Source organism: Entelurus aequoreus, linkage group LG01 (genome assembly GCF_033978785.1).
Source record: "Entelurus aequoreus isolate RoL-2023_Sb linkage group LG01, RoL_Eaeq_v1.1, whole genome shotgun sequence".
Classification (NCBI taxonomy): Eukaryota; Metazoa; Chordata; class Actinopteri; order Syngnathiformes; family Syngnathidae; genus Entelurus; species Entelurus aequoreus.
This window is the reverse complement of record NC_084731.1, coordinates 61,953,275-61,972,089: the sequence shown is the minus strand read 5'-3', so window position 1 is coordinate 61,972,089 and position 18,815 is coordinate 61,953,275. Positions and strand designations below refer to the sequence as shown.

General features: G+C 43.4%; 1 protein-coding gene across 1 annotated transcript in view; it reads right to left on the bottom strand.

Annotated features, from left to right (window-relative positions):
* pmela (premelanosome protein a) overlaps positions 1-18,815 on the bottom strand; it is a 55,042-nt gene that overhangs the window by 2,896 nt on the left and 33,331 nt on the right. Inside the window, exons 11-12 of the mRNA XM_062055783.1 lie at positions 13,402-13,607; positions 13,241-13,331 (exon numbers count right to left, since the gene is read on the bottom strand). Coding sequence (XP_061911767.1) covers positions 13,241-13,331; positions 13,402-13,607 — 297 coding nt within the window. The remainder of the gene's footprint in view (positions 1-13,240; positions 13,332-13,401; positions 13,608-18,815) is intronic.

Here is an 18,815-nt window from a genome sequence, read left to right as displayed (position 1 = left end):
CACATATATTCATACACACACATATATATACATACATACAGTATATACATAAACATATATACATACACACATATACATACATACAGTATATACATAAACATATATACATACACACATATATACATACATACTTGCATATATACATATATATATATATATATATATATATATATATATATATATATATATATATATATATACATACATATATATATATATATATATATATATATATATATATAAATATATATATATATATATATATATATATATATATATATATATATATATATATATATATATATATATATATATATATATATATATATATATATATATATATATATATATATATATATATATATATATACATACATATATACATACATATACATACATACATACAGTATATATGTACATACATATATACATATATATACATACATATATATATACATACACACATATATACATACCAGAGGTGTGGACTCGAGTCACATGACTTGGACTCGAGTCAGACTCGAGTCATGAATTTGATGACTTTGGACTCGACTTGACAAATTGTAAAGAGACTTGCAACTCGACTTAGACTTTAACATCAATGACTTGTGACTTCACTTGGACTTGAGCCTTTTGACTTGACATGACTTGCTACTTTCCCCAAAACCCAAAGATTAAAAAGTTATTTGGGAGCGCGCCGCTCCGTATTTTTCCTTTTCTTCGTCTGTGTCTATCAGCGTGTTGTTCCTGTCAGCTGGTGTGCTCTCAGTACAACAGCCAATCAAATTAGATCTACGCTGTTTTCATCACACAGCTCTCATCCAATCAAATTGCAGGACAACCAATGAAGAAGAATTGTCAAACAATGCGGCAGTGAGAAACAATTATGCCAAAGTTAATTTCGTTCGGGTATTAAAACTACGACTCGGTCAACAAAAAACGAATAGCCCTATGCAAATCATGCAGTTCGAATATTATAGACGGAGACGTAACAACTTCCAACTTCGTTCGACATTTGAAGATGCACAAAGAAGGGTAAGTTTTGAATGTAAGCTAACGTTTATTGGCTAAGTAACGTGACTTTTATTTGCTGTGTAGTTAAATCAGTGAGGCTGTAAACTCACTGCTAACGTTATAACCATAGACATCTTATAAGGGTACGCAGCATGGAGCGCTACTGCCTACAGGCGCAGACGAGACGCGGGGCCGCCATCTTGGAGTGGTGATCCGCTCCACTAGTGCAATTCATTTGGCAGGAGCAATGAACTGTCAGCACATTTAATTCATCTTACCTCACTGAATACCACTGATTTTCACGCGCTTTGTTGTCATACGTGTAGCTATGATAAAGGACACATGTTTTGGCGTGTTTTATTATTCATAGTTTGCTTAACAGTAATATAATATTCTTATACGCTATAAGTGACCAGACGTCCGAGATCAAAACTGGGAATATAATCCCCAGAGAAAGGGGAAAAAAACGGTCAGCTATTTTTAAATTGAAGAAACAATATGATTAGGTTATATATACATGTGTATATCCTACATAAACAATGTATGAATACATTAGATATCTATATATCTTATAGACTGTATCTCTGTTGCTGCAGCAGCAGAGAGTTTATTCTGTCTTGACACTTTGTATTGATATTTTGTATTACATTCTTCCCTTAAATGATCATGTTTACAGTGATTGTTATATATGTATTTTTTATGTATGTCGCTTTGGATAAAAGCGTCTGCCAAATACTTAAACATATATAAACACCTGAAAGTCTTTATATCAGCTAAAACCACCAATCTGTTTCACTGGATTCAGAATAAAACCAAATGCTGTCTTACCCAACAATGTTAGTATTTGAATATTGTTACTTGAAGACTTATTCCTGGTTACAATTATACTGTAAAGAAAGTATTGTCTTATATTTTGCCTAAAATGAGAATGCATCATAATCAGTGGTGGCTGGTGAATTTTGTTTTAGGTGGGGCTGAAAGTTTGTAAACCAAACCCCTTTAGGGGCGTCATCCTCCCCCAGAAGATTTTTTTGTGATTTTCACATACAAATATTGAAGATCTTTGCTCCTTCTCAACTCTGTGGTAATGTTATTTTCATAAAATACAACCAATAGTACATTAATGTTAAATCTTACTTGTGAAAAGTAATCCCCCGATTCCTATTTTCAACAGTCCGCTCATTTGAGCAGGAAAACGCTGAACACCAGCCCGGCATCTTTGTTTTCTACCTGTCAACTGTCAGTTTAGGCTACTCGCCGGCTCCTCATCACCACTTCAAGATGCAAATTGCTCGCGTCACAGCAACCAATGCTGCGTCTACTTATAAGATGTCTGTGGTTATAACGTCATTGCAAACACGGCAATCTGTTGCGTCCACTGCAGTTCGCTACCTTATTCATACTTTTTGTCAAGTGATTTTTTTTAAGCAGGGTTGCATGAGGTACCTATACATAACGTTACGTTAGTCAATGTATCACACACAATAACGTAACGTTAGACGGCGGTCAGCAGCACCGCGTATTTTAGCCACCTACAAAAAGACAAACATAGTAAAATAATGGTCAGTTAAAATGTATACTATATTAAGAATATGTGTACATATTGCATAGGGCCCTGACATCTAAAAAGTACAACTCTGTTCATTGTTATGTTCATGTATTTGTTATGTTTTTCATATGTACGCACACATCAACACACATACAGTATGAGATGAGATCAATGAGATAAGGTAAGAACAGAATAGAAACTGCTGTGGAACTAGTTACAATGCAATATGCCATGGACATACAATGTTAACACTTTTGTACAAATAAGTACAGTTGCACTTGTTTTTGCAAATGTGTTTATTCTGTAAAGGAATGAGTTAAATGTTTAAATTTGTTTACACTATTAAAATGACTGGTTAATAGTGCTATTATGAATTGCAATGTCAGTACTATTTTTTTTCCTGCTATTTCAAATGCACTTGTTTTAATAAATAAATACAACGTTTTAAAAGCATACACAATCTGTGTAAAAATATTAGTCTGTGGTTAAAAGGACTTGAAAGGACTCGAAACTCAAAATGCATGACTTGTGACTTGACTTGAGACTTTCCAGTCTTGACTTTGGACTTGACTCGGGACTTGCCTGTCTTGACTCGGGACTTGACTCGAGACTTGAGGGCAAAGACTTGAGACTTACTTGTGACTTGCAAAGCAATGACTTGGTCCCACCTCTGATACATACACACATATATACATACATATATACATATATATATATATATATATACATACATATATATACATACACACATATATACATACACATATATATACTTACACACATATATACATACATATATATACATACACACATATATACATACACACATATATACTTACACACATATATACATACATATATACATACACATGTATACATACACACATATATACATACACACATATATACATACACATACATACATACACACACATATATACATACACACATATACATACATATATACATACACATATATACATACATATTTACATATATACATACATACATATATACATACATATATACATACATACACACATATATACATACATATATACTGTACATACACACATATATACATACACACACATATATATGTACATACATATACATACATATATACATACATACATACATACATACATATACATGCATACATACACACGTATACACATACATACATACATACACACATATACATACATGTATACATACACATATATACATACATATTTACATATATACATACATACATATATACATATGGTAAATAAATGATAAATGGGTTATACTTGTATAGCGCTTTTCTACCTTCAAGGTACTCAAAGCGCTTTGACAGTATTTCCACATTCACCCATTCATACACACATTCACACACTGATGGCGGGAGCTGCCATACAAGGCGCTAACCAGCAGCCATCAGGAGCAAGGGTGAAGTGTCTTGCCCAAGGACACAATGGACGTGACTATGATGGTAGAAGGTGGGGATTGAACCCCAGTAACCAGCAACCCTCCGATTGCTGGCACGGCCACTCTACCAACTTCGCCACGCCGCCCCTTACATACATACATATACATACATACACACATATATACATACATATATACTGTACATACACACATATATACATACACACACATATATACGTACATATATATATACACATACACATGTATACATACATATATACATACATATATATACATACATACATACATACATACATACATACATATACATGCATACATACACAGGTATACACATACATATATATACATACACACATACACACATATATACATACACACACATATATATATACACACACATATACATACATATATACATACACACACATATATACATACACATATATATATATATATATATATATATATATATATATACATACATATATACATACATACATACATACACATACATATATACATACATACATACATACAAACCCCGTTTCCATATGAGTTGGGAAATTGTGTTAGATGTAAATATAAACGGAATACAATGATTTGCAAATCATTTTCAACCCATATTCAGTTGAATATGCTACAAAGACAACATATTTGATGTTCAAACTGATAAACTTTTTTTTTTTTTGCAAATAATCATTAACTTTAGAATTTGATGTCAGCAACACGTGACAAAGAAGTTGGGAAAGGTGGCAATAAATACTGATAAAGTTGAGGAATGCTCATTAAACACTTATTTGGAACATCCCACAGGTGAACAGGCAAATTGGGAACAGGTGGGTGCCATTATTGGGTATAAAAGTAGATTCCATGAAATGCTCAGTCATTCACAAACAAGGATGGGGCGAGGGTCACCACTTTGTCAACAAATGCATGAGCAAATTGTTGAACAGTTTAAGAAAAACGTTTCTCAACCAGCTATTGCAAGGAATTTAGGGATTTCACCGTCTACGGTCCGTAATATCATCAAAGGGTTCAGAGAATCTGGAGAAATCACTGCACGTAAGCAGCTAAGCCCGTGACCTTCGATCCCTCAGGCTGTACTGCATCAACAAGCGACATCAGTGTGTAAAGGATATCACCACATGGGCTCAGGAACACTTCAGAAAACCACTGTCAGTAACTACAGTTGGTCGCTACATCTGTAAGTGCAAGTTAAAACTCTCCTATGCAAGGCGAAAACCGTTTATCAACAACACCCAGAAACGCCGTCGGCTTCGCTGGGCCTGAGCTCATCTAAGATGGACTGATACAAAGTGGAAAAGTGTTCTGTGGTCTGACGAGTCCACATTTCAAATTATTTTTGGAAACTGTGGACGCCGTGTCCTCCGGACCAAAGAGGAAAAGAACCATCCGGATTGTTATAGGCGCAAAGTTGAAAAGCCAGCATCTGTGATGGTAGGGGGGTGTATTAGTGCTCAAGACATGGGTATCTGTGAAGGCGCCATTAATGCTGAAAGGTACATACAGGTTTTGGAGCAACATATGTTGCCATCCAAGCAACGTTACCATGGACGCCCCTGCTTATTTCAGCAAGACAATGCCAAGCCACGTGTTACATCAACGTGGCTTCATAGTAAAAGAGTGCGGGTACTAGACTGGCCTGCCTGTAGTCCAGACCTGTCTCCCATTGAAAATGTGTGGCGCATTATGAAGTCTAAAATACCACAACGGAGACCCCCGGACTGTTGAACAACTTAAGCTGTACATCAAGCAAGAATGGGAAAGAATTCCACCTGAGAAGCTTAAAAAATGTGTCTCCTCAGTTCCTAAACATTTACTGAGTGTTGTTAAAAGGAAAGGCCATGTAACACAGTGGTGAACATGCCTTTTCCCAACTACTTTGGCACGTGTTGCAGCCATGAAATTCTAAGTTAATTATTATTTGCAAAAAAAAAAAAAGTTTATGAGTTTGAACATCAAATATCTTGCCTTTGTAGTGCATTCAATTGAATATGGGTTGAAAAGGATTTGCAAATCATTGTATTCCGTTTATATTTACATCTAACACAATTTCCCAACTCACATGGAAACGGGGTTTGTACATACATACATACATACATACATACATACATACATACATACATACATACATACATACATACATACATACATACATACATACATACATACATACACACATATATACATACATACATACATCTATACATACACACCGACAGGCCACAGTACGTCAGACTGAAGGACATCACGTCTAACACTGTAATCAGCAACACCGGAGCACCGCAGGGAACGGTGCTGGCCCCTCTTCTCTTCACCCTGTACACCGCTGACTTCTGCTACAACTCAGAGCTGTGTCACATCCAGAAGTATGCGGATGACACAGCCATCGTCGGGTGCATCAGGGACGGCAGAGAGGAGGAGTTTCGGAGCCTGGTGAGGGACTTTGCTGACAGGTGCCACAGGAACCTCTTGCAGCTCAATCCGTCAAAGACCAAGGAGCTGGTCATTGACTTTGGGAGGTCGAGTCCAAGGTCACAACCTATTGTGATCGAGGGAGTCGGGGTACAGACCGTGGACTCATTCAAGTACCTCAGGGTGTGGGTGGACAATAAGCTGGACTGGACTGTTAACACGAACCACTTGTACAGGAAAGGACAGAGCAGGCTATACTTCCTGAGGAGGCTGCGCTCCTTCAACATTTGTAAAAAACTCTTGTGGATGTACTACCAGTCTGTGGTTGCCAGTGTTCTGTACTACATCGTAGTGTGCTGGGGGGCAGTACATCTCAGAAGGACAGCTCCAGACTGGAGAAACTGATCAGGCGGGCCGGTTCTACGATCGGAATAAAACTGGACTCACTGGTGACGGTGGCAGAGAAGAGGACTGCGGAAAAACTAGTGAGCATCCTGGATGATGCCAGTCCCCCTCTTCATACCGTTGTCAGTAGCCAGAGAAGCCTGTTCAGTGCTAGACTGCTTCATCCCAAGTGCAGGACTAATAGACTCAAAAATTCCTTTGTACCACACGCCATTAGACTGTACAACTCCTCTCTGGGGGGGTGGGGGTGGGGGGTGACAGGGGATGCAAAACAATAACAGTGCAATACTTTTTCATAACATGGTCACTACTGTCTAGTTTCTCTTGTTATATTCTTATTTTACTTTTATATTTGTATTCTCATTGTTGCTTTTTATTATTATTCTTATTGTAATATTTTTCTATTTTGTTTCCATTTACACCCCCATTATTTACTTTTTACTTTTTAAATTCGATCTCAACTCTGTACACTGCTGCTGGAATTTTAATTTTCCTGAGGGAACTCTCCTGTTGTGTCACACGTTCCTGGTCCCTCCCCTGCACGCCATCTAAGGGCAAGGGCCGGGCGTCTCTCTCAGCCTGCTGCAGCCAGCACAGGTGTGGCTGGTTCCAATCAGCACAGCTGCTCCACATCCCAGCCATCAGAGAGCAGCCTACATAAACCGCTGAGAGCCGGCGCCCGACGCTTGAACGTTGACTCCTGTGGTCAGTATAGACAGCATTTAGAATTACAGTTATCTAGTAGTATTCTGTGAGTTAGTTAAAGGAGAACTTGGTGCTCGTTTGTTCCATGCTGATTCTGCTTTCTGCTTCGTTCCAGGCTCCCTCCTCCACAAACCCAGTGTCTCCCACGCCTCGCCGCCTCCCCGGGATCCCTCCGCTCCTCCGTAAAGTTTCATTAAACTCTGTTATACTTTATTACTGCCTCCGTTGACTTTGTCCTTGAGGGTCCCTGGTACATTTGGTTCAACAGCTCTGGTCGAGCCTAACAGAACGTTCAAGCCAAAATGAACCAAACCGGGTCCTCAGGGACAGAGGGACAGAAGAACCCTGAATTACGAGAGCTTGTGTTTGGCCAGGCCACACAACTGTCCACTTTGCATGAAGAATTGAACAAAGCTTTTCCCACTGTTCAATCCCAAATTGCTGTGCTTGAGAAGACTTCACAAACTACTGTTGGTAATGTGGCTGCTCTGTCTGGCCAAGTGAATGACATTTCTGGAGTCTTGCTCGGCATACAGAAGACCCTGGAGGTCCTTACAGCACATGTTTCAGCTGAATCTAACTCTGCTTCAAGCTCTTCAAACCAGCCTGTTAACCCCGTCCTCCCCAGCACACAGCAGCCTCAGTCTGAGCCTGGCTTAGTCAGTCCTAGGCCATTTAATGGTGATTTTGGTCATTGCAGGGGCTTCCTGGCACAGTGTGAGTTACTTTTTACTCATCAGCCATCCAAATATACTTCTGATGGTTCGAAGATTGCTCTCATCATGTCCCTCCTGGTCGACGACGCTCTTAATTGGGCTATTGCAGCAGTAGAGAACAACCCTGTCTTTGCCACTAACTACTCTCAGTTTAAGAGTGAGTTTCAAGCTGTGTTTAACCACCCTACTGACGGACAAGATGCTTCCAGCCGTTTGCTAGTTATTCGCCAAGGGTCACGTTCTGTGGCTCAGTATACTTTGGAGTTCCGGATCCTTGCTGCTGAAAGCCAGTGGAACGACCACGCCCTTCTTAGTGTCTACCGCAAGGGGCTGAGTGATTCTATTAAAGATCTTTTGGTCCGTGACAGCCCACAGACTCTTAATGAGCTCATATCCCTGGCCCTTAAGATGGGAACACGACTTCAGGAGCGCCATGCGGACCGAGCCCAACGAAGCTCTCCTCCTCCTGGGTCCAGTCGCTCTGCTTCAGTGACCCGCACTTCACCATCTCCTCGCTCCACTCCACAACCTCGACAGCTTATGCTCCTCCCTGCTCCCTCTTCACCCGGGCCTGCCGAGCCCATGGAGATCGGCCGGTCCCGGCTGACACTAGCTGAGAGGGAACAAAGGCTCACCAACCAGCTGTGTCTTTACTGTGGTGAGCCAGGACATTTCATCAAGGTCTGCCCGATCCGCCCAAAAGACCCAGCTCGCCGGTAGGGGCTATACTGGTGAGCCAAACAACTCTTCCCCAGCCCAAGAATCATTCCAACCGACTTTTCCCTGCAACCTTGACCTGGAATGAAGAGACACTGTCTGTTAGTGCCCTCATTGACTCCGGTGCAGACGAGTGCCTCATGGACATCTCTTTGGCTCACCAGGCGGGCATTCCTTTAGTTCCTTTAGATCGCACACTGTCTCCCCAAGCGATCGACGGACACTCCATGGGAACTATATCCTTTTCCACAGAACCCCTCACACTCACTCTGTCTGGAAATCACTCTGAAACCATCCGCTTTTTTGTTCTACACGCCCCAACAGCGCCCCTGGTGTTGGGTAGACCTTGGTTGGAGAGGCATGAACCTCACATCTCCTGGGCCTCTGGTCGTATTTTGGGCTGGAGCACCGCATGCCATGCAACCTGTCTGCGCTCCGCCCTGTCCCCTTCAAGCAGACCCAAACCCATGTCCTCTCCCCCCGACATCACTGGTGTTCCACCTGTTTATCATGACCTTGCCTTGGTATTCAGTAAGGATAAAGCACTCTCACTTCCTCCGCACCGGCCCTATGATATTGGCATTGATCTCCTGCCTGGGGCTCCCTATCCTAAGTCGCATCTCTACAACATCTCCCTACCAGAGAAGGAGTCGATGCACAACTACATTGCGGAGTCCCTGCTCTCTGGCATCATCAGGCCGTCGTCCTCGCCTCTGGGGGCAGGCTTCTTCTTTGTAGACAAGAAGGATGGTGGTCTGAGACCTTGCATTGACTATCGTGGTCTCAATGACATCACAGTGAAGAATAAGTATCCACTTCCCCTTATTAGTTCCACTCTTGAGCCACTCACTCATGCCCGAGTGTTCACTAAGCTTGATCTCCGCAATGCCTACCACCTAGTTCGGATCAGAGACGGTGACGAGTGGAAGACGGCCTTCAACACCCACCTTGGCCATTTTGAGTACCTTGTGATGCCTTTTGGGCTTTCCAATGCCCCGGCGGTGTTTCAAGCCCTCGTGAATGATGTGCTACGAGATATGCTAAACATCTTTGTGGTGGTGTATTTGGATGACATCCTTATCTTCTCCAGGTCTGTGGAGGAACACCACCAGCATGTCCGCCTTGTTCTCCAGCGGTTGTTGGAGAACCGCCTGTTCGTCAAGGCTAAGAAGTGTGTCTTCCACTCTGACTCGGTGACATACCTTGGCAACGTTGTGGAAGCTGGACAGATGCGTGCGGATCCTGCCAAGGTCAAAGCCGTGGAGGAGTGGCCACGTCCTACTAACCGGACTCAGCTCAGACGATTCCTGGGTTTCGCCGGTTTTCTACGCCGGTTTATCAAGGGTTACAGTCAGATCGCTGCCCCCCTTAATGCTCTAACCTCCGTTTCGCGTCCCTTTTCCTGGACGTCTCGAGCCGAGACAGCCTTTTTCAAGCTCAAGAGTCTGTTCTCCACAGCACCCGTGCTAATCCACCCTGACTCGACAAGACAGTTCATTGTCGAGGTGGACGCTTCTGACACAGGCATCGGAGCCGTCCTTTCCCAGAGGTCCGAAGAGGATCAGAAGATTCATCCGTGCGCCTATTTCTCCAGGAGCTACGACCCCGCAGAGAGGAACTACGACGTGGGAAACAAGGAGCTGTTGGCGGTCCACGACGCTCTGAAGGAATGGAGACACTGGTTGGAGGGAGCGAAGCTGCCGTTCATCGTGTGGTCAGACCACAAGAATCTGACCTACTTGAAGACGGCGAAGAGGCTTAACTCCAGGCAGGCCCGCTGGGCCTTATTCTTCAGCCGGTTTGATTTCACCCTCACCTACCGCCCAGGCTCCAAGAACGTCAGAGCGGACGCTCTCTCTCGTCAGTTCTCTAACGAAGATCCTGCTGTCCAGGAGGAATCGGATTCCGACACCATCCTGCCCCCTGCCCGGGTGGTAGGTGTAGTCACGTGGGCCATCGACGCTGTGGTGAGGCAGGCCTTAGAGAACCAGCCCGACCCTGGCAACGGCCCTCAGAACAGACAGTTTGTTCCTGATGCCGTCCGTACACCGGTATTGGAGTGGGGGCACTCCAGCCGTGTTGCCTGTCACCCTGGAGAGCGCAGGACAGCTTCGTTCATTGCTCAGAGGTTCTGGTGGCCAACCCTCAAGAAGGATGTCAGGGAATTTGTGGCCGCCTGCACCGTCTGCGCCCGTAGTAAGGCTTCACACAGGCCTCCTGCAGGCCTGCTACAACCCCTTCCTATTCCGAGTCGGCCTTGGTCTCACATAGGTATGGACTTCGTTACTGGGCTTCCTGTGTCCCAGGGCTGTGACACCATTCTGACGGTGGTCGACCGATTCTCTAAAGCAGTTCATTTTGTCCCTCTCCCCAAACTCCCGTCTGCTGCTGAGACGGCTGACCTCCTAACCCTCCATGTTGTCCGCCCCCACGGCATTCCTTCTGACATCGTGTCAGACCGTGGTCCCCAGTTCATCTCCAAGGTGTGGAAGGCCTTTTGCAAGGGTATTGGAGCCACGGCCAGCCTCTCCTCTGGATACCATCCACAATCCAATGGGCAGACGGAGCGCGCTAACCAGACAGTTGAGGAGACTCTTCGCTGTGTTGCCTCCAGCAACCCCTCTTCTTGGGCTAAGTACTTACCCTGGGTGGAATATTCCCTCAACACCATGGAGAGCTCTGCCACCGGCATGTCACCCTTTCAATGCTCGCTGGGTTACCAACCCCCTCTGTTTCCCGAACAGGAAGTGGAGGTAGCAGTTCCCTCCACCGAAGCCCACCTCCGCCGGTGTCGACGCATCTGGGAGGCTGCCCGCGCTGCGTTACTCCGTGCCTCTGCACGTACCCAGCGTGGTGCCAACCGCCGGAGGGTGCGTGCACCTGACTATCAGCCTGGTCAGAAGGTCTGGCTATTGGCCCGGGACCTGCCCCTGCAGACGTCCCAGACTTCAACCCGCAAGTTGAATCCTCGTTATGTCGGACCCTACACTGTGGACAGTGTTATCAACCCCGTTGCAGTTCGTCTGAATCTCCCTCCTGCTCTTAAGGTTCACCCGGTGTTCCACGTGTCCCAGATTAAGGCCGTGACCACTAGTGCCTTGTCTCCCCCTACCTCCGCCCCTCCACCCCCCCGAGTCCTGGCTGGTGGTGATCCTGTTTGGACGGTTCGGAAGCTGCTCGCCGTCCGCCGCCGTGGGAAAGGATTCCAGTACCTGGTGGACTGGGAGGGCTTCGGCCCTGAAGACCGTAGCTGGGTGCCCCGTTCCTACCTGGCTGACCCCTCCCTGCTGGACGATTTCTATCGGGACAATCCAGGTGCCCTAGGACAGTCGTCCGGTGCCTCCCCTAAGGGGGGGGGTACTGTTGTGTCACACGTTCCTGGTCCCTCCCCTGCACGCCATCTAAGGGCAAGGGCCGGGCGTCTCTCTCAGCCTGCTGCAGCCAGCACAGGTGTGGCTGGTTCCAATCAGCACAGCTGCTCCACATCCCAGCCATCAGAGAGCAGCCTACATAAACCGCTGAGAGCCGGCGCCCGACGCTTGAACGTTGACTCCTGTGGTCAGTATAGACAGCATTTAGAATTACAGTTATCTAGTAGTATTCTGTGAGTTAGTTAAAGGAGAACTTGGTGCTCGTTTGTTCCATGCTGATTCTGCTTTCTGCTTCGTTCCAGGCTCCCTCCTCCACAAACCCAGTGTCTCCCACGCCTCGCCGCCTCCCCGGGATCCCTCCGCTCCTCCGTAAAGTTTCATTAAACTCTGTTATACTTTATTACTGCCTCCGTTGACTTTGTCCTTGAGGGTCCCTGGTACATTTGGTTCAACAGCTCTGGTCGAGCCTAACATCTCCTGAAGGAATCAATAAAGTACTATCTATCTATCTATCTATCTATCTATATATCTATCTATCTATCTATCTATATACATACATACATACATACATACATACATACAGTATATATACATACACACTTACATATATACATACACACATACACATATATGCATACACACATATATATATATACATACTTACATATATGCATACATCTATACATACACATGCATACATACATATATATATATATGTATATATATAAATACATACATCCATACATACATTTTCACAAATATATTAATTTGCTATAACTTTTTTTTTATATGGCAGACAAAAAATATTGCAACTTAACAAAAACTCCTCACTATCAAACCCCCCCACCACCCCCCACCCCCCCCCACCAACCCACTTCCACGCCCATGCTCACCTGTACATCAAAGCAATGCAGCAGACCACGCAGGCCAGAACCATCACACCCAGAACTGAAGCAGCAGTTCCCGCTGAGGAGCCGGCGGAGGCTGCGGCGGAAGGAAAAGACAGGAATAAGACCGGGTGAAGGAGCGTTGGACGGACCTCGGGTTCACCCACCGACTGCCACGCTGACCCGAGCGCTCGCCATGGCCAGACTGACGTCGTTGGTCAAGGAGACATTGAGGCAGAAGAGGCCGGAGTCGTTGAAGAACTGGCGCAGGACCAGGCGACAGTCGGGAGAGGGCGCGGCCACGCTGCACACGCTCTCCACGGGTGTGACGCAGTCGGCGTCAGAAACCACCGTGCAGACCTCGCTAGGTAAACTGAGGGGAGGATGAGAAAAGGCAAGCAACAAACATGATGACTTTGCAAAGGCCGCCTTTTGATTGGCACTCAAATTCACTCACTGGCCAGAATTCTCTTTCACGTTTCTCTAAAGTGAAACTTTGTTCTGTACACTAAATTATAGGCACTACAACAGTCGTATTCCCCAAAAACGTAATTTTTTTACACTGATTTTTATACTCTGAATTTTTTATACTGAATTTTGTATACAATATTTCTTATGAACTTAATTTTTTACACTGAATTTTTATACACTGAATTTTTTTTACACTGATTTTTTTTACACCGAATTATCATACAGTGATTTTTTTTTAAAACTTAATTTTTTTACACTGAATTTTTATACACTGAATTATTTTTACACTGATTTTTTACACCGAATTATCATACAGTGATTTTTTTTAAACTGAATTTTTTTACACCGACTTTTTATACACTGAATTTTTTTACACTGAATTTTTTTACACTGAATTTTTATACACTGAATTTTTTTTACACTGATTTTTTTAGACATTAAATTTTTTTTCAAACTGAATTTTTTTTACACTGAATTTTTATTCACTGAATTATTTTTACACTGATTTTTTTATACAATGAATTTTTTGACACTGATTTTTTGACACTGAATTATCATACAGAGTTTTTTTACACTACATTTTTTTACACTGAATTTTTATACATACATTTTTTATACACTGAATTTTTTTTACACTGATTTTTTTATACACTGAATTTTTTTACATTGACTTTTTTACACTGATTTTTTATACATTGAATTTTTTTCACTGAATTTTTTTTACACTGAATTTTTTTACACTGATTTTTTATACTCTGAATTTTTTTTACTCAGATTTTTTATACACTGAATTTTTATACTCTGAACATGAGAACACTGATTGTCTTTCTATGACATTGTCAGCATAATTTGATGTGAAAAAATGTAGGTGACAAAATTTGAGCAACAAAAATTCAGTTACATGAATTCAGTGTCAAAAAAAAGATTTCATAATAAAGACAGGAATGAAGCGCCATCATTTTCATCCAACACAACCAACATGGCTGTAAATAAAAAACAATGTTCTGGAATGTGATAATATTTGAAATAAAGTGTTTTTAGAACTGCTCTGTATCATATGAAGGATGTTTCTAATATTATTTATACGTGTTTTGCTTCATCAGGGGGAACAATATTCCATGTATTAATCACTAAATATATAATAATATACATATTATTGTATATACATATACAGTACATAACATACAAAGCCATAACCACGGTGAACTCTCATCTGCACTGATTTTATAGTTTAGCACCTCTCTGTGTGCAATTTTTACTTTCCACCCACAGTCTGAATGCTTCTGTATATCTGTGTATAGTATACTATTTAAACAACAGGACTGGACTGTGCACCATTTCTCTTTTTGCACTAGTTTTGTTTCCTTCCTATGTTTTGCATATTTGTAGACTGTCGCACTGATACTGGAGTTGCTTTTAATCTCATTGTACCTGTGTATAGTGACAATAAAAGGCATTCTATTCTATTCTATATATATAATAATAATATAATAGGCTCCAGCACCTCCCCAGGAACTGCTTCCTCATAGGAAGACATGTTGGTGGGATAAAGGAGGTCTTTGACAGTGCACTGCTTCCCCTTCCTGAGGCGGCGGATGGTGGTCCAGAATCGCTTCAAAGCCGTCCGGAAGTCGTTTTCCATGGCTTCCCCGAACTCCTCCCATGTCCGAGTTTTTGCCTCCCCGACCGCTGAAGCCGCACACCGCTTGGCCTGTCGGTACCTGTCCGCTGCCTACGGAGTCCTATAAGCCAAAAGAACCCGATAGGACTCTTTCTTCAGCTTGACGGCATCCCTCACCGCTGGTGTCCAGCGGGTTCTAGGATTACCGACACGACAGGCACCAACCACCTTGCGGGCACAGCTCCAATCAGCCGCCTCGACAATAGAGGTGTGGAATATGGTCCACTCTGACTCAATGTCCAGCACCTCCCTGGTGACATGTTCAAAGTTCTTCCGGAGGTGGGAATTGAAACTCTCTCTGACAGGAGACTCTGCTAGACGTTCCCAGCAGACCCTCACAATGCGTTTGGGCCTGCCAGGTCTGTCCGGCATTCTCCCTCACCATCGCAGCCAACTCACCACCAGGTGGTGGTCGGTAGAAAGCTCCGCCCTTCTCTTCACCTGATTGTCCAAAACATGAGGCCGCAAATCCGATGACACAACTACAAAGACGATCATGGAACTGCAGCCTAGGGTGTCCTGGTGCCAAGTGCACATATGGACACCATTATGTTTGAATATGGTGTTTGTTATGGACAATCTGTGACAAGCACAAAAGTCCAATAACAAAACACCACTCGGGTTCAGATCCGGGCGGCCATTCTTCCCAATCACGCCTCTCCAGGTTTCACTGTTGTTGCCAACATGAGCGTTGAAGTCCCCCAGTAGTACAACCCCCGTTTCCATATGAGTTGGGAAATTGTGTTAGATGTAAATATAAACGGAATACAATGATTTGCAAATCATTTTCATCCCATATTCAATTGAATGCACTACAAAGACAAGATATTTGATGTTCAAACTCATAAACTTTTTTTTTTTTTGCAAATAATAATTAACTTAGAATTTCATGGCTGCAACACGTGCCAAAGTAGTTGGGAAAGGGCATGTTCATCACTGTGTTACATGGCCTTTCCTTTTAACAACACTCAGTAAACGTTTGGGAACTGAGGAGACATGTTTTTTAAGCTTCTCAGGTGGAATTCTTTCCCATTCTTGCTTGATGTACAGCTTAAGTTGTTCAACAGTCCGGGGTCTCCGTTGTGGTATTTTAGGCTTCATAATGCGCCACACATTTTCAATGGGAGACAGGTCTGGACTACAGGCAGGCCAGTCTAGTACCCGCACTCTTTTACTATGAAGCCACGTTGATGTAACACGTGGCTTGGCATTGTCTTGCTGAAATAAGCAGGGGCGTCCATGGTAACGTTGCTGGGATGGCAACATATGTTGCTCCAAAACCTGTATGTACCTTTCAGGATTAATGGCGCTGTTATGTTTTTGGACATCGCAACTTGCCGTAGTTGTAAGCAATGCATGATGGGAACCCGGATGTTGTGTCGTTGTATTGAAGTACCGGCTAAAATAAAGACACGCTAAGAAATAGCTCCGTGCCCGTCTACTTATTGGTACGTAGACAAACCTACAAATAATGGGGACATATATAACAAGTGGCGACGAGGTGGTTTGAGATCCCACGGGCGCGGTGTGTCTGGAATGTGTGCGTGTAGTCAAGTTTTACGAGTGGCGATGTTTTACTGAGGAGAAGCTAACGCGGCTAGTTAGCATTTGGCGCGTCACAGCCTGCGTCTGTTGTGAATAGCGCGAAGAGGAATTTAAAAAAAAAAAGGACAAGAGGAGACGTGTGACATCACCGGAGGGAGGACCGTCTGAGGAGGAAGAATTGTCAGAGGATATTGCAAATAACCAGGAGCCTGAAAGGAAAATGGCAGGAGTTGTTGGTAATATTGGCCCTTTTGATGAGCACGTGGAACAGTGGAGTGCATATGCAGAACGTTTTGACTATTTTGTATTTTGTAAATTAGCTGAACATTGTGAATTTGGGCAAGGTTTAAATGACGCATTAAGAGACAGATTGGTCCTCGGACTGAGAAATGAAGCCGCTCAGAAGAAATTGCTGACCGAAAGTAACCCGACGTTGTAGAAAGTCATTGAAATCACTGTCGCCATGGAAATGGCCTCAAAGGAGGCTCACCAAATGAACGCTACAGGCGGAGTGCATACAGTTCAAACGGATAGACCTAGTGGACAAGGGACATGTTTCCGTTGTGGAAAATCAGGACACCTAGCCACGTCCTGCTGGTGTAAGGATATGGACTGTCGCAGTTGTGGAAGAAGAGGCCATATCGAGCGGGCCTGCTTAAGAAAAAAGAACAAGGAGAAAACATCAAAGTCTGCCAACATACATGACTCTGTGAAGAACAGGAGGAAAACACAGGTGCACACTGTTAGACAAAGGGAGACTGTGTCCAGCGATTCTTCGGAAGGAGAACAGGAGATGAGTGTACACACACTGAATATAATGAAGATGGATGAAGATTCAGAAGGTTACTAGGTGGAGCCCATGCTGGAGGGGCACCCAGTGAGTATGCAAATAGACACTGGTTCAAAAGCATCCATCATCTCAGAGGGGGTTTACAAAAAAGTTTTGGGACACCTTCCGCTGCGACCGTCTGATACTAGGTTCAAAACCTATCTAGGGGAACCTGTACCCATGGCAGGAATGACTGATGTCGTGGTCCAGAGTAACAATCAGGTGAGGAAGCTCCCCATTTATATTGTTAAAGGTGATTACCCGGCTATTCTGGGACATGTGTGGCTAGAGAAAATGAAGCTAAGCTGGCACACTGTAAAAATGGTATCACCAACAGCTACTAGTCTAGCTGCTATTTTGAGGAAACATGATGAGGTTTTCCGGAAGGAGTTGGGCAGTATGAAGGACATTACTGTCAAGCTAAATATTAAACCGGAAACAACACCAAAGTTTATGAAAGCCAGGTCTGTACCATATGCTATTCGATCAAAAGTGGGGGATGAGTTGGACGCCTTAGTTAAAAGTGGTGTTTTGGAACCGGTGACTGTCAGCGAGTGGGCCACGCCCATAGTTCCTGTACCCAAGAAGACGGGAGAAATCCGAATCTGTGGAGATTTTAAAGTGACACTGAACCCTGTACTGTCAGCAGAGCAATACCCTCTTCCCCGCATTGACAATTTGTTTGCCGGGCTGAGTAAGGGGCAAAAGTTTAGCAAAATAGACCTTAACCAAGCCTACTTACAAATGCACGTTCATGAGGATTCTAAAGACTTGCTCACCATAACTACACAAAAGGGGCTTTTCAGATATTGTCGACTTCCTTTCGGGATCACATCAGCCCCTGCACTTTTCCAACGTGCCATGGATCAGATCCTACATGGCCTCCCTGGTGTACAGTGCTATTTGGACGATATTCTGTGCACAGGAAGTACGGACCAAGAACATCTGGACAATTTGGATGCTGCTCTTCAAAGGCTGAAAGAATATGGGCTCAGGGTTCGCAAAGACAAGTGCAAATTTTTTCAACTGTCTGTTGAATATTTGGGACATGTAAT